Raw genomic sequence first — 25,495 nt, forward strand, 5'->3', positions numbered from 1 at the left:
GTATTGTGAAATTGTTGCTTATTGGCTAAATTTGTAGAAGATTCTCGAGTGTAAGAATGAAAAATGTACGTTGCTTGTGTGTAAATACTAGTAATTTCCCGTATTGTTGCCAACTGAAATTTGAGAACATCGCCTAACGATTATAAAAGATAGCCACGGTAATACGCAGAAAGACAGTTGATATTGTTATTGGTTTGCTATAGTTGATACACAATCAACCTCAGAAGTTATAAATGTGATTAACGCTTATTAATAGTGAAACTACAAATACTTGTCAAGTAACGTTTATAGATTTCGCACATTATAAACCGTTTAACTTCAGTAAATTTAGTTTCGGACGTTAGTATTTCTATGAGGCCATTACATATCTTCGTCGGTGAAAAACTCACGTGTGCTCATCTTCCAGTTAAATGAAGTATGCCTGTATCAACACAGAATTGATTCGCTCATCGTGTACCGTCACCAAAATATTTAGTTCTGGAGCAGATAGAAGGCTCAGTATTATATGTAAGTTTGTAAAACTTTTTCATACAAATAATCATCTGTAACAACTATTTGTAATATCCGCTAGCAAAAGTTGTATTATTGCTAGTATATTAAAATATATTTATGTTAAGAAATAATATTGTATGTATCAATCTTGTTGGCAAATATAATAAATTTGATATTTATCGATATTTAATTAATTTTAAAATCAAAACCGCAATTTAAGGTTGTTTGAAATCGTAATATATAACATAATAAATTGGAGGCTCATCCAAGATAAATTATAATACGTAACAACAGCTTTAGTTTATTTCGTGCGCAAAGCTATACGACAGCTATTTGCGCTATCCGTCCCTAATTTTGCAATGTAAAACTAGAGGGAAGGCAACTAGTCATCACCACCCACCGCCACTCTTGGGCTACTCTTTTTACCAACGAATAGTGGGATTGATTGTCACATTATAACACCCCCCACAGCTGAAAGAGCGAGCATGTTTGATGGACGGGGATTCGAACCCTCGACCCTCAGGTGACGAGTCGAATACCTTATCCGCCTGGCCATAGCGGTACGTAACAACAGACATTTACCCCAGTACCAGTGAGATATCTTTGTGAGAAAGAGATATACTGAACTGTGTCCTTACAATACAAAGGACAGTTAGTTGATGTGTAAATGGAATTATTCACGATGACAAACATTACACAGCTATTTTGGAAAAATAAAATCCATTTTTGGCAAAGTAGTTGTAATTTCATACGTTGAGCATTGTTAACAACGTTTACACGGGTATACAAAGTCTATAACTTTAGAACTTCTTGTTACACAAACTGCAATTTATTTTCATATTTGACACCTGTGAAATAAAAAAGAGATACAGTACTCAAATATGTTTGTCTTAATCTGTGCAAAGTATCATGTTTTCAGGTTGAAATATAAAGGAATTATCACGAATACAAATGTTTTATGAAAATACAGAAGAATGTAAGATAATATATCAACGACACTATATATCCTATATTCAGCTACTACGAGGCCTTTAGCTCAATACTAAGGCTCTACAGGCCGAATGGAGTACAACAAACACAGTAGTGGTTGAAACGCTATTTATTTCACATAAACTGTTATGGTGTGAACTGAATTAAGTTGGTGGCCCACAATGTGGACTTTGGAAACTGGGTTTCGTGGACAGATCACGGATAGTATTTTGTGTAACTTTGAGCTCAACTTCAAACAAACTTAAGATTAAATTGGTAAAGTGCAATTCTTCATCAGTTATTATTTATATCAGAGCACATCAGAATTAGAGTTAATATTACGTTAAATTATATTATTGATATCTCGTAACACCATACATAACTAAATAGTATGTCTATTTAAAAATGAATGTTCCTTAAGGTGGAAATGGAATGTGTGATGTGTTAGAAAGGAGGGAAGATCCTTGAAGATCGCAATGATAATTTTCTAGGTTCTTAACAAGACTGTACCAGATATTATCAAGACATTCCGATTTTATGTACAAAAACCCATAATCTCATTAATAGTGTACCAAATAAGGTTCTCGTTCGTGCTTTTAAATCTTTGGATACAAGTTTTATACAAGAAACACGACACATTTCACGTAAAGTTCTCTTCATTATTGTTATTAGTCCGAAGAATGTGAACCACTACAAAACTACACTACTCAATACTTTATCCAAACTAAACTACCCATCAATTAAAAAGTTGATACAATACTATTCTTTCAATTCTTTCTGTGGATTTACAATGCTAGAAACTGGGTGTCGAAAGCCCATTGTGTAACTTTGTGCTTAATTCCCAACAAACAAACAAACGTATACTAACAGTATAATTTTGAAAGTGGAACACTGACTTATAACTAAAAACGTTGGACTTTCAAATCACGAATCCATAAAGAGAAATTAATTAGCAAGTACAACAATTTGGTTTGGTTTGGTTTATTTTGAATTTCTCGCAAAGCTACACGAAAGCTATCTGCGCTAGCCGTTTATAATTTTGAAGTGTAAAACTAGAGGGAAGGCAATTAGTCACCACAACCCCCTACCAACTCTTGGGTTACTCTTTTACCAACGAATAGTGGGATTGACCGTCACATTATAACGCCCCCACGGCTGAGAGAGCGAGCATGTTTGGTGTGACGGGGATTCCAACCCGTGACCCTCGGATTACGAGTCGAGTGCTTTAACCACCTGGTCATGCCTGGCCGCTTTACAGTATGTAAATCAGTACTCAAAAACCTCAAGACAATAAATATGTTCAAGAAAAATCTGTCTATAATTTTATGCACCTGTTAAAAATATAATAAATATTAATATTAGCAGGCCGCCTTCAGTAACATTAAAAATGTTTTACAACTCATAAGTATTACTGTAAAATTATTATTATCTGAAATTCAGTTGATTCTCTAGAAGCTTCAAGTGAAAAAATTAAATCCAATATTTTAATGATCAACAACTATATGTTAAAAGTATGAATTTGATATTACTTTTGTTTGTGACAAATAAATCATATGTTTATAGATGAAAGGGAGATCTAACGTAAGATTATTTCAGTTGTATTTCAAAGTTCACATGTGGTTGAAATTCCACATTCATATTTGTCATTAAAAGATTATGACGTTTTTAGAAAAGTAACAAGTTATGCGGGTTCGAATCCCCGTCACACCAAACATGCTTGCCCTTTCAGCCGTGGAGGCGTTATAATGTTACGGTCACTCCCACTATTCGTTGGTTAAAAAGTAGCCCAAGAGTTGGCAGTGGGTGGTGATGACTAGCTGCCTTCCCTCTAGTCTTACACTGCTAAATTAGGGACGGCTAGCACAGATAACCCTCGAGTAGCTTTGCGCGAAATTAAAACAAACAAACGAAAAACATGCTGCTAATATATTAAGGTGTAATAATTGTTTGCTCGGTCTTAATATACACTGCTACTGGTATATTAAGGTATATTTTGTTTGTTTGTTTAACCTTAATATATAATACTCTTGATATGTTAAACATACTTTTTGTTTACTTGGTCCTAGTATATACTACTTTTTACACGTATGTTCATTTGCTTCGTCTCAATATGTACTACTGTTGGTATGAAATGTATGATCGCGTTTTGTGCAGCCATCGTGATATTGCCCTAATGAAGGTTTACGTGTATTTGCTTTTCTTGCCATTTCTAAATACAGTTTTGCAATGGATATTTTTTAAATATTGAGTGTTAGCTTTCTACACGAATCATTGATTAATGTTTACGAATATAACTCCTATTGAATTGGAATAAAGCAGTTAATGGATAACTGCGAATTGTAACATAGATTTTGGGTGTTTTTTTTTGTTTTTTTTGGCGATTCCTTAAGAAACAACATAAGTTATGACAAGTAAACACCGTCGCAAAATATAACACAAATATTTTCACGCGTGCTACGAAGTTGTTTGTATGCAATCATCAAATTTAAAATAGTTTTATTAAAATAATTACATCACAAATGTTCGAAGAAAACTATAAAAAGATCTAATTTTCCGGTAAACATATTCCATACCAACCTACATGGAAAAGTGAGCCGTGCTTACTTTAAGCTTAGCCTACCTTTTTATTCAGTGTTTTCTTGGCAGTAAGATGGTTCTCAATTTCTTCTTCATGTTCCTGTTGAAGACGTTTCTTAGTAACTTCTAGTTCCTGTCGTAGTTGTTCATATTTTTTCTTGTAGATAGAGTCTCCTTGTTTTCAAATAAATTATCTCTTGGAAAAAACAACTTTTCAAAGACAATTTTATAAAAGTATTTCATTCATTATATGTGCAACACATTAAAATATATATTTATATTTTGAAAATTATACAAAATTATGCAGCAGCTAAAACCAGACTTACTTCACAATTACAAATAATTCATTATATCAAAAACGCAAGAATAACTCCCACCCTTACTGTATGTCCCAACTGTTCAAGCTTCTGGCTCTTTTGGTCTCATTAGAAGGCACAATGAATGCCGCAGCGTACCTTAGCATAACATCTGATCAAATGTATTAAGTGATGTTTTATGTATACTCTGATGAGGAACCTACTTCCAAGAAAACAATACTTCCATACACTGTACACAAATCGTGACAAGACAGACGTCAAGAATTTCTCTGGATTTCAATTAAATTTAGTGTCAACAAAACGAACCCGAAAGACATTTGTTATCACTATTCTCTTCTTACCTCGCTCCACCGCGGATATTAAAAAATCCAATTCTTCGCGCTATAAACCCTCAGATTTAAAATGCTGAGCAACCTGGTAAACAATTAGAGCAAAGCAAGAATGTAAAACCAGTGGAGATAGTATTAACTAGAAGGTTATGACAATCCTAGCTTGGAGGTTAATAAAATATTAAATTGAAAATTGAATGTTAAAAAGTATTAAATTGAAGATTTAAACGTTATTTTATCATAACAGTTTAGACATACTGCTTAAAGCATTAAAATAGTTAAGTTTAGATGAGAGGTACTCCGTAAAAACCTAAATTAGAGAATTATCTTTAAAAGAAGATTACTTGAAATATATATTTATTTTGTCTACTTATGACAAAACTAGTAAGACTATTTGCTGCCATCCATAACTTGTAAATACTGATCAGAGGAAAGGCAAACCATTCACTAAGTTTGACTGTCACTCTTAGAATTCATCAATAACTTATAGTGCAGGGATTATTTTTTGTTACCGTCCAAATTCGAACCTAAATAGCTAGCTCCGAAATCCAGAGCTCTACCACAGAGTCAACACGCGCTCTGATGATTTAACTGTGTTAAAAGATAACTTGAATACTATGAAAGTAAAACGGAAAGAAAGTGATCATGAAAGATTTGCACAAGTATAGTTACACATGTTACTCATCTTTTCATTTACCCTTTCGAGTTTATATGAATTAAAAAGCTTGTAGTTTAAAATCTATACAATCAATAAAAAGTTGTTATACATGTATATGTAAAAGCCACTGTCTGTGGAATGCTCAGAAATCGCTTAAATTACCTCAGTGATTACAGCACACAAACCTCCAGTGAAATTCTCGCGTTCAAATACTAATTCAGCTTCTTCTATTGATATGTGATTATGTTTAGAACAAGCTCGTTTAATAAAAACACGAATGCCATGCCATTCTAAATTAATCTTTGTTAACATTTTACTTCGAATATTAAATGTCAGAGTGACTTAGCGGTTACACTGCTCAACTTTTTTGTGGACGTTTTGCCTTCAAATCCCGAGCGAGTTAAAATTCTACATTATTTTTTTCATAAATGATCATACTTACAGCAAAATATTTCAGTCTCGTTATCGATTACATAAGATATTTGAAAGACTGCTTAATATTCGAATTAAAAGATATATATTTACAGCATCATGCCACATCAGTTTTTCTTCAAATTGAGCACTCTTATCACTATCTATGAAATACATTCTAAACTAAACTTTTGAATAAAACTTAAAAATAGTTCAGAAACGAGTGCAAGATGCACAAACTACCTGGTAATTGCTTTATAATCATCATTTAATATTATATGATTTAAAGATAAAAAACCTGTTAAACTGTTTCACGTATGTTTTAAAGACACAATTATAAACTGAATCTAACCATACTTTCAACTTATGTGTAAACGAAGTATAAAGGAAAATATTCGATCAATGCCTAGCAGTTAGTTATTTTATAATTTAGACTAGTTTTAATAGTAAGAACGAAAGTTTACCGTTGATAGTAAATATAAGTGAAGGAAGACCCTAACTTTTATTATGGTACTCTTTAGCACCTAAAACCCTGACTCAAATTATTTTTATCATTTGTAAATCCAACACGAATAGTAGAATTATATTCTAAAGTCGTACTCATATTTTGATGTTACGCACACGTAGCGATTAGTCGAATTGCATTAGTAGTGGTTTACTGTATCATCAGTTAGTTGAACTAGCCGATTACCCACGGAACCAGCGCATTAGATTCGCGTATGACGTGTTCATGACGTCAGATCTGTACTCTAAGAATGGAGAAAAATAATGCTCTCCGTGACAGTAAATGGTAGCGAAACAGGAAAATCGTGACGCCTATTGCAAATCTACATGCACACAGGATAAACATTTCGTGAAGATGGGGGTTACACATCGTCTAATAAAAAAGTTTTTCCAGCATCATATAAGCAAGAGTTCCATTATATATATATATATATAGTATGCTGCTGCTACTAATAGTTTAAAAAGTAGACAGTTTGTTTGTATTAAGCGTTATGTGCATATTAAATAGTGCCATAAATGCACACTCATTTCCATTTCATTTAAAGCAGGAGTTCCCAACCTTTTCGCACTCGCGACCCCTTACCTAAAAGTTTGAAACCCATGTGACCCCCTACTTAGGGCTTACTATCAGCAGCTTGATTTTTCTTTTATTTTCTGTGAAGGAGAGGGAAAGAAACATCTAAAAATATTTAAAAATTCTGTAATTATTTATTAGCAAATTAAATCACATTGGTCCAACCTGAATTCACAAAAAGAACATATATTTCTTAAAATAATATTAACATAGGTTTGAACAGCTATCCAACCCAGCTAGTGAGATGCCTGATGTTGCATTTCAGCAGCAAGCTTTGAAATTCGTGGCCGAGCGTTTGTTAGAGCCAGTCTCATGTCATCTCCAACATCCAATCTGTTCCTATTCTTTGTTTTTATATTGACAAGAATGGAAAATCCTGCCTCACACAAGTAGGTAGAAGCAAATGGAACAAGGACACGTAAAGCTATCATGCTGACTTTGGAGTATGACTGATACATAGCGCACCAGAACTGAGTCACGGATTTCACCTGGAAGAGATCACGAGCTGAAGAGTCGTTCCTTAGATCAAGAAATTCATCTTGGATATCATCTGGGATGCTGGATACATCAAGTTCAGTACAAAATGGGTTCCTTACCAGGGCCTCCTGTTCCTGTGATAGCTCAGGGAAGTAACGCTCGACTTCCTTTTCTAGAGACTGAAGATGTTCGGTAATCTCATCCTTGAGGAACTGATCCAGTTGGATCTGAGACTCATCCGTCACTCCACAAAGTTTTCAAACATAGCGATGTTTCCAAGATTGGTTTTCCGACGCCAGTTCTGCAGTTTGGAAACAAAGGCCCGAAGACTATCTTGAAAAAGGAGAACATGTGTTTCCCTTCCTTGAAGCTTCAAATTGAGCTTGTTCAGCTGGTCAAAAATGTCGGCTAGGTACGCAATCCTTTTATTCCATGCTTCATCTTTGAAGTGAGCTACAAGATCTTTCCTTTCTTGAGTCTTCAGAAATAGCTTTATTTCATCTTTCATCTCAAAGACACTATTAATAACGTTTCCTTTCGACAACCAACGTACTGCTGTGTAGAAGAGAAGGACTTCGTGGTCAGCATTCATGTCTTTGCATAGTTCTTTGAATAGGCGAGTATTGAGTGCTTGAGTCTTCACATAATTTACAATTTTGATTACAGATTCAAGCACTTCCTGCAGAGAGGCAGGGAGAGTCTTACTGGCGAGAGCATATCGGGGAATCATGCAGTGGATGCCCTTTGCTTGAGGTGCTAGCTTCTTCACTCTTGACTGGAATCCTGATTTCGATCCCAGCATAGCCGGTGCCCCATCCGTACAAACCCCACACACGTTTTCCCATTGAAGATCTTCGTCTTGAAAAAAAGTTGAAACTTTTTCCATGACATCATCAGCTTTTGTTGTGGTTTCAAGTGCACTGCAGAATAAGAATTCGTCTTTGATGTTACCTGAATTAATGTATCTCACGAAGACAAGCAACTGAGAACATGAAATTACATCTGTTGACTCGTCGAGCTGAAAGGAGAACAAAGGGGAACCCTTGATTTCAGTCAAACCTGTTCCTTTACATCCATAGACATTTTAGAAATGCGCCTCTGTATAGTATTATTTGACAGGGATACTTGCTGCATCTTCTTTGCACTGGCTTCTCCAAGAATAAGATTTACTGCTTTCATCATGCAGGGTTTAAGAAGTGTTTTTCCAATCGTGTGAGGCTTTTTTTGTTTAGCAATTTCGAATGCAGTCTCATATGAAGCTTTCACTACGACTGCACTCTGCTGCTGAAACGACCCGCTTCTATCGATTCTTTGGCTTTTAAGGCACCGTTCATGCCGTTTGAAGAAATCCAAACCCTTCTTTGCGTGTTCTGGATGTTTCGTCTCGAGATGACGCTTGAGTTTTGACGGTTTCATTGACTCTGCACTCAGGACAGCATGGCACAAAACACACTGTGGTTTCTCGATGCCGTCGTTGGCGAGCACAGTGGTGAAGCCAATGTTGAGGTAGCATTCTGAGTATCTGCGCCGTTTAGCCATGGAAACAACTCACCTCTGCTGCTTACTTATCTCCTTGTTAAAATAAAATAAAAATGTTGAATAATGAACGCTTTGGCAACTGTATATCTTACACTGACCACTTGTGGGGGTGCAGGTAGAGTAATGATGGGGTAAGTATTGGGAGGGAAGGGAGCGTGGCCAGTCGCGCGATTCGTCATCCACCAATCAGCAACGGACATGTGACTCACGTGTCGACAGCGAGCACACACACACTTAATCACAGCTAAACAGACACACAATCATACGTACATGCGTGTGCACTCACATACTCGCTACTCACTAGTACACACATACATACAGTTGCAGACACATACACATTCACACAGGCACGCATACATACAACCATAATATCGCCTAATGACATTGAACTAACGTAGCACACGTTTTGCTTTGCACCGAAACAAAATAAATGTAAGAGCATGAAAATGTAATTGGTGAAATAAAATTAATGTTATCCCAAGCTACTTCTAACAAGGCTACGCGACTCCCCTGCCAAGGCTTCGCGACCCCTTGGGGGGTCGCGACCCACCGGTTGGGAACCCCTGATTTAAAATATCAGCTGAGATGACTGTTATATTATTGTAGTACGAGTTTACATTGTGTGTCACTGAATAAAAGTTTTAAACTAAAAATAAAATGAAAACTGATCAATAAAAAAGTTCTAAAGTTTTCAATAGGTTATGCAACTTTTATAACCTTAAACTTAATATTGTGTGATACATGCAGCTTTTTGAATACGTAAGTATTACAAGACACTGAATAATTACAAGTAGAACTGCTCAAACAAAGCTCAAGCAGGTTAAACCAAGCAATTCGTCACAGCCAGATTTTATTTACAATATTTATGGCCTAATGTATTTTGACTAGCAGAAAATATCACAGTTTAAAGAAACATTGTCGACTGATGTTCATGCCAACATATATAGTAACGAATATATTTATTTTCAAATTACAGAATTGCTTTAGAAAGTTGTTCAGTTTTTCGTGAAGATATCTCGGCTCGAAAAACAAAAATGAAATACAGCACAAATAGTCACAGCAGTCTATTTACGTTGTGTTAACTGCGTAGATCGAGCTTCGAATTATAGAGTTATTAAATTTCAAATATATCGCTGAGCTACTGGTAGAGAGATGAATTACTTAAAAACCTGTTCGCGTTGAGCCTTTGAAAACTTGCAGTTGCATTCTATTTTTTAAAAACGTTAAATACTCATATGCGTAAAAATAAAATAAAAATATTACACAAACATTGAATTTTAATCACTAGTGTTGCCAAAGACTGAAATAAAAGAACATTCTTAAATATTAAAACTTCGTTTAGAAAGGAACAGTGTTGATTATCTCAATTTTTATAAGTATATAACACGATTTAAATTTAAAACTTGTTTAAAGACAACTATAGAATTATAGATTGTAATGTTTAAGAGAATCTACAATTCTCGTACAGTACTCTGATACTACTATCAAATATGATTATTGTATAAGGTTAAAACAAGAAAAACCTAAAACATTTTATTACTATAGCATTGTACAAATATCTAGACAATTTGGAGTGTGTACACTGTATATATATATATGGCTGTGTATAAAGATGCACTTAAGCCTAATTTAAAAAGTTATTTCATTTACATATTATATTGTTGCGTAAGTACATTTTTAACTTAAGAAATATGGAATGATTATTAGTAATGAGTAAACCATCGATACACGCATTTTTGTACTTTTTGAAATATTTGTATACAAATATAAAATTTTCATAATACAAATCTTAATAGACTTTCGTCAAGACAGCATTCAGTTAAATATACTACTATTATTTAAACATTTTGCGATAAAATATTTAAAATGCGAAATTTGAAAGTTCTCTAATTTTATTTCCAATGGTTGAAACGCTGACAAGTTATAGTAGAAGGACCAAGTAGGTAGGTTGTACCTTATTCAAGTACAAGGTGTTCGAAAAGTCACTGTGCACTTGTATATATTTATTAACAGACAAAACTGCACAGTGACTTTCCGAACACCCTGTATATAATTAATGATTTTCTCGGTCTTTTTAGAACCTCATCTAGGTCAGTATTACTTGATTCTTGATTATACAATCACAGAGAATGATAAGTGTTGGAATTTTTAAAGTCTAATTCGAAGGTGAAATGCTCAGTTATAGCTCTCACTCTCTGCATATTCAACACAACTTATGAATAAGTAAACTATTTTATTTTATAATTAACAGAAGCTTAGAAAATTTTGATTTGTGTTATTGTAGAAAGATAATTTGTTTTGAAAGATAATTTTGAAGAGTAAAATCGTAATAAGTCTCTATTGGTGTTTAAAGTATGTTAGCTAGTATTATTTTAGATCTCACTCGTTTTCACCTATAAAATATTTTTAAAGTAGACTATTCTAATCCATATTTTCGTAAGACTATATCGCATACATTGTGTTGGTGAGGTCAGAATTCTAAGCAATATCCTACAGATATAAATATTTTCCGTTAGCTTGATTATTTATATAAATGATTATGCATTAATGAGAGCAGTTACGGAGTTATCTAATGACAAAATGTTGTCATGAAAAAACACGTAGTTACGCAACAGCATAACAGATAGCCCGATGTGGCTTTGCTATTAGAAAACACAAACACTCAACAGCAAAAAGAGACTTAAGTCACACGTCACGAGAAACTATGCTGCAACCGATAAAAAAAAAAGTTTTCGAAAAATCTCAACTAAAGCTGTCATACTGTTATATCGCTGAAGAAAATATTTCAATAACGTTAACTTCTTATTCTTGGAATGTTATTTGAAAATAACGATATAGTTTAACCCCAAAATAAAATTTTGCTTCATTTTCCCAGTAGTTTTAAACGTACTGCACTTTTACCTCCTATCTTTAAACTAAGTTACTGAATTACTTTGCGCATTTGGAAAAATGTCAGATTTGTGTAGTTTTATGATTAAATTTAGTAAGAGTAATAAAATATTCAAGTTTCTGTGAACAGTTATTTTGGATTTTTTACTTTTATCACTTACACAAAATGGAGAATTGAATAAAGAAATATATGTGAAGACTGTTCAGTAACGTACATATTTGTTATCGTTCTGTTTACTGCTAGTGCCCGAAAGGAGGACGAGGTGTTCTGAGGTTAAGTGACGTACTGTTCAGAAACAGATATTGCTAAACCTTACTATTCTACCAATGTAACGTCTATTTAAAGCAAGAGAATAAGTCTATTATAACATTCAGATAGTTGGCGTTCGCATTCCCTACAGATAACTTGGCAACAACGAAGACGTTTCATTATCCTTAACTAACTTGTTCATTTGTTGGTAGAAAGTGCTACGATCAGCTACTTTTAAGAATGTTGTAATAGACAAACCTAAAATATTGTACTGGGTATTTGCAAACGGCTAATTCCTCTGTATGTGGTCAGTGGCGGATTTAAGGTTGTGTGGGTACTATATCTCATGTAATTTTACATAGAATAAAATTATCGATGAGCCTCCATTAAGATCATGGGTCCTGGGGCTGAGCCACCTCTAGCTCCTACCTAAATACGCCACTGCATGTAGTAATTACAACATGAAAAGTACTGATAGGTCAAATGAAACGTATAATCAAGATGTTGCAGGTGTTCCCTCCGCAGAGGCGTAGGAGTCAAACAAAAAGTAAAGGTAATGTTTACTTGACCGAGTAAAGCAAGGGACTGTTTACCATTATGATCGTGATACACGGTTCGTCTCTGGGCCCTGGAAGTTCTAGGTTCTGGATTAAGTTTTACATACTGTCATGCTTTTCTGCGATCAGTTTTACTAATATTGATTCATTTTTACTCAGACAGATTGAAAAGTGAACACTACCACCTGCTTCCTACATCACTGAAAACTAAAAACTGAAAACTAAACTTTGTTTGATATGTATAATTACGGAGCATGAGCTGATGTGGATGGATAAATGTGCAGGATAAATCCACACTCAATTTAGTCAGTTATAAAAAAAAATGTTAACTATAAACATATTAAACAACAGACGCTCTTTCTTTATCGTTTTTATATATCGCCAAAATAATTATAGCTATTAAATTCGTACATATCAAACAGACGAATATTATGTACCACATGTTTGTTTTGGAATTTCGCACAAAGCTACTCGAGGACTATCTGTGCTAGCCGTCCCTAATTTAGCAGTGTAAGACTAGAGGGAAGGCAGCTAGTCATCACCACCCACCGCCAACTCTTGGGTTACTCTTTTACCAACAAATAGTGGGATTGACCGTCACATTATAACGCCCCCACGGCTGAAAGGGCGAGCATGTTTGGCGCGACCGGGATGCGAACCCGCGACCATCAGATTACGAGTCGCACGCCTTAACACGCTTGGCCATGCCAAGCTAAAATTGACGAATTTAGGAACACAAAATGTAGATATGAAGATTTTTGTTGACTACTTATCCTTCCAACGCCATAACAAAAAATAAGCTAGACAATAAACATATAAGTGTGGTCCTTATGCTACTGGTACTAATGAGCTTATTACTGGGCGTTTCATATTTTAAAAATTAATTTAAAAATAATTTGAACAATAATTTTTAAAACTTATACGTAGATACGTATGTCAAATAGATAGCCACGCCAAATATCCCTATGGTTCAGATATAGTTTTACCGTATACCCAGAGGGAGAGGGTATTGCAATCGGATCCCTGTGTGTCTGTCTATTTTCCCGCGTGCGTATCTTGAAAATTGATAGACTGATGTACACGAACAATTTTTAGAAGAGGGACAGTCGGTAGGGAACAACCTTCCTAAATTCACACAAGACGGGAAGTCAGTAAGAGATAGTCCTTCCCAAATTCACACAAGACGAGAAGTCAGTAAGAAATAGTCCTTCCCAAGTTCACACAAGATGAGAAGTCAGTAAGAGATAGTCCTTCCCAAATTCACACAAGACGAGAAGTCAGTAAGAGATAGTCCTTTCCAAATTCACACAAGACGAGAAGTCAGTAGGGGACAACTTCCTTAAATTCACACAAGGGAAGTCAGTATGGGATAGTCTCTGGTGACGAGAAACCAACTTAAAATAAAAATATATCTTAAGACGGCTGGAATGGATATTACAACTGTCATTAAAATAAAGCAGAAAACAACGACTCGAGCTTCTTAGGTCATTTTCAGATTAACGTTGTTTTCTACTTTATTTTAATAAAAGTTTTAATACTCGTACTCGCCGTCTTGAGATACAGTACGGAATAGTCTTCCCCAAATTTTCCACGGATCTGAATCACTTTGAAGAATTTATTATAATGAGGAGACAGGGAATTTTCGCGGTTTGTGGTTAGTAACTGTGTAAAGCGTGATCAGGTTTGTACCAAATTTAAGGGGAATATTAAAGTTGAGACTCCTCATCACACTACAAAACATAATCCAGATCGTTGATCATTCTGAATCTGAGAAGGATTTACGATATTTGAAAGGTGAAATTTAATGTTATCCAATATTAAATTGTAATATTGTAAGCATGTAATCTTGAAAAGTAGTAGAGGGGTGAGGATATTCAATTTCTCTGATTGCTCTTGTTTATAATTACGAACCACTAAATAGAAGAAAGAAAACCAGCCTGCAGCACGCACCAAAAAGACTTTGTCCAATTCTTGGAACTGAATAACAGGGATGGCTGTCATTTTATAACTATAAATGTGTAGTGTGTTTTTAGAGCGTCACATCTTGAATTTCAGATCCTTCAATATGCATCACGGTAAGATAATAACAGGACCACGCCTGCTCTAGCATTTTACTTAACGACCGACAAACAACATAACAGATAAACAGCACTATAGTGGTGTTAAAAGCGATAATTATTATTATATCTAAATAAAGTATCAAATGTTACGATAAATCCCTCCATATACCATAGTACACTCACTTTATCGATAAGCTAAGTTTTTAGAAAATAATTTGCACATTTCACCACGTGTGAAGCAAACTATTATTAACACAGCTCAGGTTTTATGAAGTACGTTTGAACATTTCACTACGTTGTAAAGCAAACAATTACTAATCAGCTCACACTTTAGAAAGTACGTTTGCACATTACAAACTGTAAAGCAAACAACTACTAATACAGCTCAATTTGTTTTTATCTGGGATGTTGATATTTGCTATAAACAGTACATCTCGGGACTGTTGAAAAAAAAAAAGAAGGAATAACTGACATTAAAATGAAACAACTATACCAGAAACAAAAACTAGGTGATTACGAAGAAATAATTTTTTGAAAAATATTATAGTTAAACTAAAGACTTTTGATATTTTGCACGTTTTTCAGTATAATTGTTAAACAATTATATTAACAAAACGCATGAAATAATAATCTTTATTACACATAATAAAAATTTCAAATAAAAAACAGAAACTACAGATAAAGCTACTACAACAATAGTAATACAAACTTAATAATTGTCGGAATTTGATATTTTAACAAATGCAAATAACCAGTGAAAATCTATATCGCTACTAACTTGGTCTATAAAACTTGAGATAAATTTGGTGAGATTTGTGACAAGTATTGAAATTATTTTGTAAAATGAAAGAAAAAGAGGAAATATGTAAAATAATTGAATTTTGATATAAGAAAGTGTCCATCGTCATAACAAACAGCTGCCGTTAGCAATTTTCCAAAAACATTCATGTGTATAGATAATGAGGTTTGTGGTTTGTAAATAATAAAATTTCTTACACGTGCAGCGAAATTTAAATTGTAATCATTTTAACCCTTATGCTACTAGGGTCTTGTAGCATACAGACATATTTGGATCTAAATTACCTAAAACGATTTTATTTTGTCACAACTGATTTTCAGAAAATCTATGATTTCATAAATGTTGTTCTATAAAATAGTGTGAAAATTATAAACAGTGAAACTATTTACGTCGTCGTCATGGCACGAGTTCCAGATTTACAATAAGTTTCAAAGCAGCTCGTGAGGTGGGGTTAGTTGATACTTTTATTTCAATTGAGTTATGTTTATTAATGATTATACCAGTATATGGTATATAACTTGTACTCATTGCTTGTTAACTTCTCTCAGCAGCACAACAGGATGTTTGCAGACATACGACTCTAGAAACTTGCTTTCGACAGCAGCTTTGTGCTCAACTAAAACAAACGATGCTGCTTGCTTAATGTGTAAAACATTTATGCGTTAAGTAAATATGACACGAATTAAATTTTCTGGTAATGTATATATTGATTTCTACCATTTCTGATGTTAACTTCCTTCACGATATTATGCTAGATTTTACCACATTCATAATAAAGCTACGTTGTTCAACCTTCTTATAGTTGCCAGTAGCAAGGTAAGATTTTTTTTTTTTTTAGTTTCAGTAGTAACGTGTTTTCCCTATACAGTTTAACAACAATGACGTTGATTAAAATGCAGTTAAAGACATATAAGACTTGATTAATTGTTAATGTCTTCAGTATCTGTAACAAAAAATACTGTAAAGAAAAACATGTCAAAAATTGCCTAACCATGTAAATTGAAGGCAGATGCACGAGTCAAGTCAGAAGAAAGAACTGATTCAAAATGGTAATCCATTATTACTTTTCTTATTAGTGATATTAATACCATTAATATTGTTATTATTATAAGACGTGCAAATATTTCAACTTGATACTTTATTTTCGTCTGCTGCAACTAAACACACAAGTTTAGAAGAAAGAACTGAAACATCAAGCAAACGGGAACAACTGTAAACGTTCTATGAGCTAAGGTAGTAAGAATTGTTTCTTCTAACTTGGCTTCTGATGTCTACAGCGTACAAGGTTGGTTGTACTTTTTAAAACTTAAGTTTTTTCACATCGACAATGTTTTTATTGTAGACATCACCACTTCCCCCACACACAAACACGCACATAGTACACGCAGTGCTTGCTACCTGTGTCTTCAGTGTCTTTTGGCTGTTGTATGTAAACCTCTAACGAATATATTTCATGACTAACTGCCACTGCCCATGTTTTCGGAAGAGGCTGATATGTGGCTTTTTCTTCAAACAGAACCACGTCATGCAGTTGTTTACGTCCATGTTTAGAAACACGAGCTTTGTAAGCAATCTCAAGTGTAGCCTCGTGTTTGAGGTAGTAATGTCATACACGGTGCGTTGCTTGTTTATTCCTACACTAAGACTCACTGTTTTCACTGTTGTTGTTTGTTTGTTGTTTTGGGGGGGGGAGTCGATTATGTGTGCGCATATTCCTTTTTAAAACATGAACAAATAGTTTAATATAATATATATATAGCCGTTGGAATTGTTCTTTTCTATTTCATGTTATTCACAGTATAATTAAATTAACTCTGAATTTATAAATGCAATATCTTACTTTCAACTGACAATTTAATATTGAAAAAGACATTCCAAATACAGTATTGACACGAGTAGGTGCATATTAAGTACGTTATTTATCCAAGATAACTCTTTACAATTAGAACAACAATTTCCAATATACTTTGATTTGTTTTAAATTTCGTGCATAGCTCCTTGAGAGTTATCAGCATAAGCCTTCCCTAATTTCGCAGCGGTATACTAGAGAGAGGGCAACATCATCCACTACCAACTCAGGGGCTACTCTTTTACCAACGATCCCCACACTACAACTTGTTCGGTGACATGGATTCGAACCCTCAACACACACATTGTTCTGCTAGCTTGATCATCTCTTCCACAGTTTTTGATGCACTTTCCTTTAAGAACAGTAGCATGTCAGTTGAATACGTCATGATGAATTGCTCTCGTATTAACAGGACTGCTAGTCCTTCAAAAGTATTTCGACACTTAGCCATGTCAATCTATCTGCTGAAGTATTGCTGCAGGTGTGCTACAAACTGGAATAATGCTTCTCCAGTGTCGGTTTTGACTCCTGTGAACTTTTAACGAAAACCTTCTTCATGAAGTTCGTATTGTTTCATTAAAGTCACTTTTAATTTTTCATAAACCATAGCTTCTTCTGACTTCATGCTTGCATATATCTGTAGGCCTTTTCTTGTGAGAAGTAGGCTGAGACAAATTGCCCAGTTCTGAATTTTTCATATATTTCCAAAAAGCATCCATGATATCTTTCTGTTCATCAAATGTGAGCAGCTTGGGTCAGCTGGCTCTGACTCCAATGTTATTCTTCAGTCATTTTTCCTACAGTGAGGAGAGTTCTGCAATTTCAATTTGTGCTCTTACTCCCTCTATTCCTAATCTCTCTATCAGTTTGTGGTCTTATTAATTATCTATTTCCAGTTTCCCTTCATTTTCTTCTTTTTTTCTCTCTTTGCCTTTTTTAAAAATCCTTCTTCTCTCTCTAGTTCTTATTGTTTAAAAATAAAAAAAATGAAGTATCTACTTATTTCCGGTGTCTTCTTCCAACGTTTACTACTGCATAATTCTGATTGTAGTTCGCCAACTGTCAAAAACGTTGTTTTTTTTTTCATATATAAAATAAATGTATAGTAAGTGTATGTACGTGGCTGTGTTGGGCTAAGAATTCTTCTACAGGAATTGTCTGTTGCCGACAAATTAAAAAATTAGTAAACAGCACTCGCTCTACCCGTATTCGGAACTAATTGAACGTATGCACATTAACTTTTTTACGCTATAAATATCATAAACACATCATAAAACTATATAGTTCTCTTCTTTTCAAAAGTCTACTCTAGTCTATTCATTTGTTTTAGAATTTCAGTTGAGAAGTCGAACTATTCATCTCTATTACTATCGCTAAAACGTCCGAGTATAGTTCATTTACTTTACTGCCGAAACGCAAACTAACGTGGCAGGGGTTTAGTTTAGAGAGATAGAAATCGTAAGAATTCTCTCTCCAATTGGGGTGTTCAGGAACGTTGTGGTTCCTCTTCGTCCCCTTTCGTGAAAGGTTATTAGGTTTAGTTTTATTTATTTATTTATTAAATAATTTTTACTCTTTTTTTTTGGATGAAGGAGGTCACTCTTAATGTTATCTTAGACCGAGGCAAAGGCAGCACCGGAGAAACGGCCAGGTCCCGTCCCGAAAGGCAGAAGTCAAAGTAAATATGAACATGAACTCAAACGACCCGAATTAGGGTCTGTTTACTGTCAAATTACCACGGTTACATCTTATACTTCTAGAATAGTCTTCTTCTACTTGTTCGTTCTTTGTATTTGCGAGAATTGTCTGTCTATTTGACAAAGTCCATTGAGGCTTGTTTTATTACAATAAAACTATTTTTGACGAAATAAACTATTCTTCTTGTCTCTTTCAACGCCACTGGACTCGCTCTAATGCATCAGTCGTTATGCTTTCTACTCCTACGACGATTAACTTTGCGTTTAGCATTTCTTCGGCATAATTTCTTCTCGTAATTATTTTACTTCCCCTCTCCTTTCATGGTATTTCTACGATTATTCTTTAACCGTCTGCTCGCTATACCCTCGATAACAATAAATTTCACGCGAGTTTCGATAATCTCAACATCATAGTACAATGACTGAGTTATTTAACTAAACTTGCCATATTTGTATTAAATAATTAATTCTAAATCTCTTTCTATGAAAAATCGAGTAATAATAAAATATTTACTCACAAACTAAATAAACTAATAATACTAGGTTGTTCAAAAATAAATGTCGGAATTCTCACGATGACATTTAGAAGTTGAATACTGAGTAACTTATCGTTGGTTGGTTTAATAAAACATTTGTCGTTTACAAGGCGTCTTAAATGTCTGCTGTTTCAACTCTCTTCAGAGTAAGTTTCGCAACTCCCAATGCAGCATGAACAAGAAGAACTTTCGTCTGATTTTCCTCTACGATGTCAAACTTGTACGAAAAGCTACCGAAACTATACGGAACATCAACCAGATATTCGGTCATGGATCTATTACTGAACGTACAGTTCAGCGTTGGTTCCAAAGGTTTCGACATATAGATGAAAGTCTTGAAGACCAAAAGGTCATGAAAAGAAGCCATTTTTAGATGAAAACACTTTTAGGAACACATTAAGAGAAGAAGTTGAGACAGACCCTCACACAACAGTACGTGAGCTTGCAGAAAAGCTAGGTACAAGCAAATCGAGCATTGCCAACCACCTGAGTGCGATTGGAAAGACGAAAAAGTTGGATAAGTGGGTTTTGCATGAGCTGACTGAAGATCAACAAAGTCGGCGTTATGAGACCCACTCTACGCTGCTATGGTACAATCAAAATGATCCATTTCTTGAATGAATAGTGACATGCGATGAAAAGTGGATTCTGTACTGTACGACAATCGGAAACGATCTGCACAATGGCTCGATCGCAAAACAGCCTCAAAGCATTTCCCAAAGCCCAAGTGTCAGCAAAGAAAGGTCATGGTGACTGTATGGTGGACTGCGGTTAGCATCATTCGCTACAACTTTTTGAATCCAGGGAAATAATCACAGCGGAAAAATACTGTCAAGATCTGACCGAAATGCATCGAAATTTGCGCAAGAAACAACCAGCTCTGGTCAATCGAAGAGGCCCTATTCTTCTTCATGACAATACTCGTCCCCACGTGTCAAGGATGACGCTAAAGAAATTGAACGAATTGAGAATCGAGGTTCTGCCTCATCTATCTTATTCTTCAGACCTTTTCCCTATAGAATTATATTTTTTCAAGTACTTTGACAACTTTTTGAACAATAAACGCTTTCAAAACCAGGCAGCTGCAGAAGAAGCTTTCAGGAAGTTCACTTATCACAGAAACTCTGATTTCTACAGCAGGCGCATAAACAGAATCGTTACACGTTGGCAAAAGTATGTTGAAGTAAAGGGTGCTTACTTTGTTAAAGCATGTTTTACAACACTGATTTATACTTTTCCAAACTTCGCAGTTCAAAAACGATATTTATTTCAGGACAACCTAATACCTACACTAAACATTATTTCATATCTGACATTGTGTAAATAAGATAAAGGAAGTTTGTTCTATGTATTGTAGAAATAAGGAATGAGATGTACTTTCATATGTTGTAGAAATAAAGAAGTGATATATATATATATATATATGTTCAGTTATTTACTGTCATGTTACAATGCCCTTAACCCATTCTATTAAATTGTTGTATTATCAATTACCAAACCTATATGAATAAAGCAGATTTTATAATGTTGTTTATTTATATGAATCGGCGTTCAAAGAACATAATTTTCTAAAGGTAAAGTTGAGAAAATGTCATGAATCTCAATTATTTCTTGAAATGTAAGTGTGTAGTTCTCAAATGAAGATAATTAATGTAATGAAAAACGTTTTATTTCTTTAACAGAAAGTTTTTCAGCTTGCATGGCTTCACGAATTAACCACAACCAAACAATAAGTATAAATAACAAATAAAAATAAATTGCCACTTGTTCAATTTCCCCTAGAATTTACAGAACAAACTAAACAATGGGGTTTCATCTATAGCAGAAGCATACAATTTGTTTTTTAGGCAGGGTTAGAGCAAATTGAGCTATAAGACCTTCCCCACCCCCTTTCAATGGCTATATTTTTGTACACCAGCAATAACAAGTGTGGGGCGTGTGTGTATCATATTCAAGTTTATTACTCATTTAGGATATCTACCAGTCTACCCTCAACTCCGTTTAGGTAGGATTAACATAAATTAATCTATGGCCAAAATATCAATCGAAAGGGTTTGCTCTCCTGAGTCCGTAATTAAATCTAAAATTGGTCAACAAATGACGGAGCTATAAGCTAAATGTTTGTAGTTTTAAAAAAAGAACAGTTTCAGAGCTGCTCTATGTGTCGCTATGCTGCGCCAAAAATATATACGTCGATCTGGCTTATTAACTGACTAGTCAACACGCTGATTAGTTAACTCACTGATTGTTTCATCAGTAATAATTATCTGGTGTTTTTATATTATAATTTTATAATTATATTTATATCTAAGTCACATCATATTTAGACACACGGGAAACTTGTAACTGTTACACATCATCATTGTGACATGTCAAAACTCCCTCTAACAAACAGTACAAAACGTCTAAAGTAAAATATTAAAAACATATCCTACAACACTATCTAAATAACTGGAATGTAAACTCCCTTGATTAATTTTAATACACGTATAAAACGACAGCATACTAACATCTAATTTTATAACTAGCAATCAAATCCCTTTTTACAGCTAGGAAAATTAAAACTGATACGCCTAACACTGTCTTTTCTAACTCGTTAGTTTTTCCGTTACAACCTGTATTTTATATATCTTTTAGTGTTTTTATAAACTTTAATTATGCCCTTCTGTACTTCACTTATGTCTTTTTTACTTCTTTTTAAATTTGTAATGTCATTTTGTATTTCTTTGATTTTGTTGCTATAATATCTTTGTATTGCTTCAGTCTCGTTGTAATCCCTCCGTACTTCAATAGTTTCTTCAATAAAATATTCACAATTCTTCTTAAAATCTTATACTCTCTTAAATTCCGTACTCTTACCTTTTGATATTATTTTAATTTTTTGTTTCCTTCTTTTAAGACTTTCTTGTTGCTTTGTTTTTCTTTTTTTATTTTGCAGTTCTTTTTTCGTGGTCTTCTTTTAATTTTCTCTTTTCATAGTTTTCTATCTCCTCTTTCTTCTTTCCACCGTTTGGTTATTTCCGTCAAAGTTTCGATCAGTTTTCGCGTCTTGAAGACGCCCATTAAGTTCATTCTATATTTTATTTTCACCAAAATAATACTACTCCTAACACAAATCTTGTAATTGTTTCTTGTTAATTGTGTTACTTTTGATTATTTGTTAAAAATAATGCATAATCTAGCTTTTAACGAAAAGTAACGCGTTTTATCTTTATAACTTACGATAACTACGTGATAAACAAAATTCACGATTAAAACTAAATAGTCACTTATTTGTTAAATTTCCTATCGTATCTACGTCAGAAATGCAAAAATATTCAGTGTTCTGTGTTTATGTTACAAATTTACTTTTTCATAAATCTCAAGAAAATCTGTGACCCTACTTCATATGTAAACATTCGGGAAATTTCAAGGCTTCACATGTTATTCATTCTTGCTATTGTCATCCAAACCAGACATTAAAACATAGTCTACAATACTAGATTAATTGCATATAAACAGTTGTAAGGGTATCCAACATATTTTTTTTAACGTTTTTAACATTCATACAAATTATAACAGACACATTGTTAAACCTTTCATTTCGTTCGTGCACTGTACCGATTGAACACATCACCTGTTATTTGTGTTTCCTATTGTTTGGTTCTGGTTTGTTTGCTTTGAATTTCGACCAAAGCTACACGAGGGCTATCTGCGCTAGCCGTCCCTAATTTAGTAGTGTAAGACTAGAGGGAAGGCAGCTAGTCATCACCACCCACCGCCAATTCTTGGACCACTCTTTTTCCAACGAATAGTGGGATTGACCATCACATTATAACGCCCCCATAGCTGAAAGGGCGACCATGTTTAGTGTGACGGAAATTCGAACCCGCGACCCTCGAATTACGAGTCGAGTGCCTCCCTATTGTTTACCTTGTTGTTTTTGCCTGTAAAATAGCAATCGAGTGTATCCTGGAATTACTCATTTTTCATTTTAATAATAGAAGATGAAACAAAGCTATGAGACAAAAGCTTTAGCTCATACCATCGCTCAGTCTCTCTACACAAAAATACGCCACCCCTCAGTGGCACAGTGGCATGTCTGTAGATTTACAACGCTAAAATCCGAGTTTAGATACCCTTGGAGGTCAGAGCACAAATAACTCGTGTAGCTTTGCGCTTAATTCAAAGCAACAACATATTTTTATTTTCTTGTAGCGCTTTTAATATCAAATATAAAAGAAAGTGTGAAAGGGCAACATAAACACAGGCAGTCAGTCTCGTTACTTAAGTACAATTGTACGAGGATAACTGACAGTCACATAGTTGTAACTAAATATGATACTTTTCTTAAACTTGCATGTTTATTGTATTCAAACAGTTAGACATAACTACTGATAACTATATTCATTCTTCAAATATATTTTTAAACCTGAATTACTTCGTATACGCAATTGAGTTAAACGGCCATACCATAAACCAAGTACAGCTGTTATTAATTCTGAATGGCGACAGGAAGAAAGGCAGCCAGCATCTGCTGCTACTAGGGATTTGTTCCACCCATTCAACCGAATAGTGTAAGTAACTGTTTGTATAACACGACCACAACTGAACGTGTACAGTGGGATAACTTCTCATCCCTTGAACAATTGGATCTACAACCCAACACCCGAATCGCTAGGACACGCCGACCCCACCATCCTCCACTATTTGAATTGAAAATCGATGTGTATTAATAATGAATTACGTCGTTTATAAATAAAATATCTTCACTTTATAAATCATCATCTAACCTTACGTTTAACATTGATGCTTTTCATTTTACTCGAAGATCATTACTTTGTTATATATTTTCTTATTTACAAACGTTTTTATACACTCAAATGGTTATTGAATATATGCAGATCACAACTATATTTGTCTTTGTAAAGTTAAATTCCAGTCAGTTTACTTGTATTTATGTTAAGTGTGTGTTTTATGGAAAACATACAAAAGCCAAGGAATTAGGCTAAAACCATAGAAGAAAAACGTCATGAGGAAAAAAATATGTTATATAATTTACATATACGTAACATTGAACCTGATCTTTTTATCTGTACAGTAACTTACTCTCTTCTTCGCCCTCATCATTTTCTTTGTAAATTTCCAGTTCCTTTGTTCTCTGAAAAACAATAAGTACACTCATTATGCATTGTTTAAGACAACATGATTAACAAATACTAAATTATTATCATTTAAACATTCATTAAATTAATGTCTATAAACCTCGAATTGTTATAAGTTGCAAATTGTCTGTCTTTGTCTTAATACTATGCGATCACGATAATGTCTAATCGGAACGTAGGCCAAGTTAGCTTCTAGATATCGAATCTTTCATTGAAAAGGGGTTGTCATTTAAGAAGCTGTAACGGATTTATTGTTATACATTTATTTTAACATCTACGCTTGTTTCAGCTAAATGCATGTAAGGTATAATGTTAAATGCGTATTGCGCAAGTCTATCTTGTTATCTAAATTTGTAGAAGATTCTACAGTGTAAGAGTCAACAATATCTTAAAATATTATTGCCAAGTGAATTTTCTAGAATCTCGCCTGATGAGTATAACAGCTATCTATCGTAGGACACGCAGAGGCAGTAATAGAATGTTGTCGATCAGCTACAGTCAGTATACTATAAGACTTGAAAGTAACAATTGTAATTAACGCTCACTGATAGGAAAACTACAGATTTTGCCGGGAACATTTATAGATTTCGAACATAACAAAGCGTTCAGCTTCAGTGAATTAACTTCAGATCTTAGTATTTGTACGAAGACGTTAAATATCTTCGTTGGTAAAAAGTCAGCTATTAAGCAGTGTGAGGCAGCCAAGAATAGGCTGCTAGCTAACTTAAGCGAAGTGTAACAACATCAATTCAGAATTAATTCGCTCGCTGACCGTCGATAAAATATTCAGTTCCAGACCAGATAGAAGATTCAGTATAGTTTGTAAGTTTGTAAAATTCTTATATATAAACCGTTATTTGTAGTAAA

The 25,495-nt window shown here is 34.2% G+C and overlaps 1 protein-coding gene across 2 annotated transcripts in view; it reads right to left on the minus strand.

The window, feature by feature from the left end:
- The window catches only part of LOC143244313 (unconventional myosin-XVIIIa-like), a 103,686-nt gene that overhangs the window by 63,619 nt on the left and 14,572 nt on the right, over positions 1-25,495 (minus strand). For both annotated transcript variants that reach the window (XR_013025021.1, XM_076488747.1), the window contains exons 2-3: positions 24,573-24,624; positions 4,082-4,212 (exon numbers count right to left, since the gene is read on the minus strand). Coding sequence is in view for 1 of the 2 variants with exons in the window: in XM_076488747.1 (XP_076344862.1) it covers positions 4,082-4,212; positions 24,573-24,624 (183 nt within the window). In the remaining variant the exon portion in view is untranslated. The remainder of the gene's footprint in view (positions 1-4,081; positions 4,213-24,572; positions 24,625-25,495) is intronic.

Source organism: Tachypleus tridentatus, chromosome 2 (assembly GCF_004210375.1).
Source record: "Tachypleus tridentatus isolate NWPU-2018 chromosome 2, ASM421037v1, whole genome shotgun sequence".
In the NCBI taxonomy this organism is placed as follows: Eukaryota; Metazoa; Arthropoda; class Merostomata; order Xiphosura; family Limulidae; genus Tachypleus; species Tachypleus tridentatus.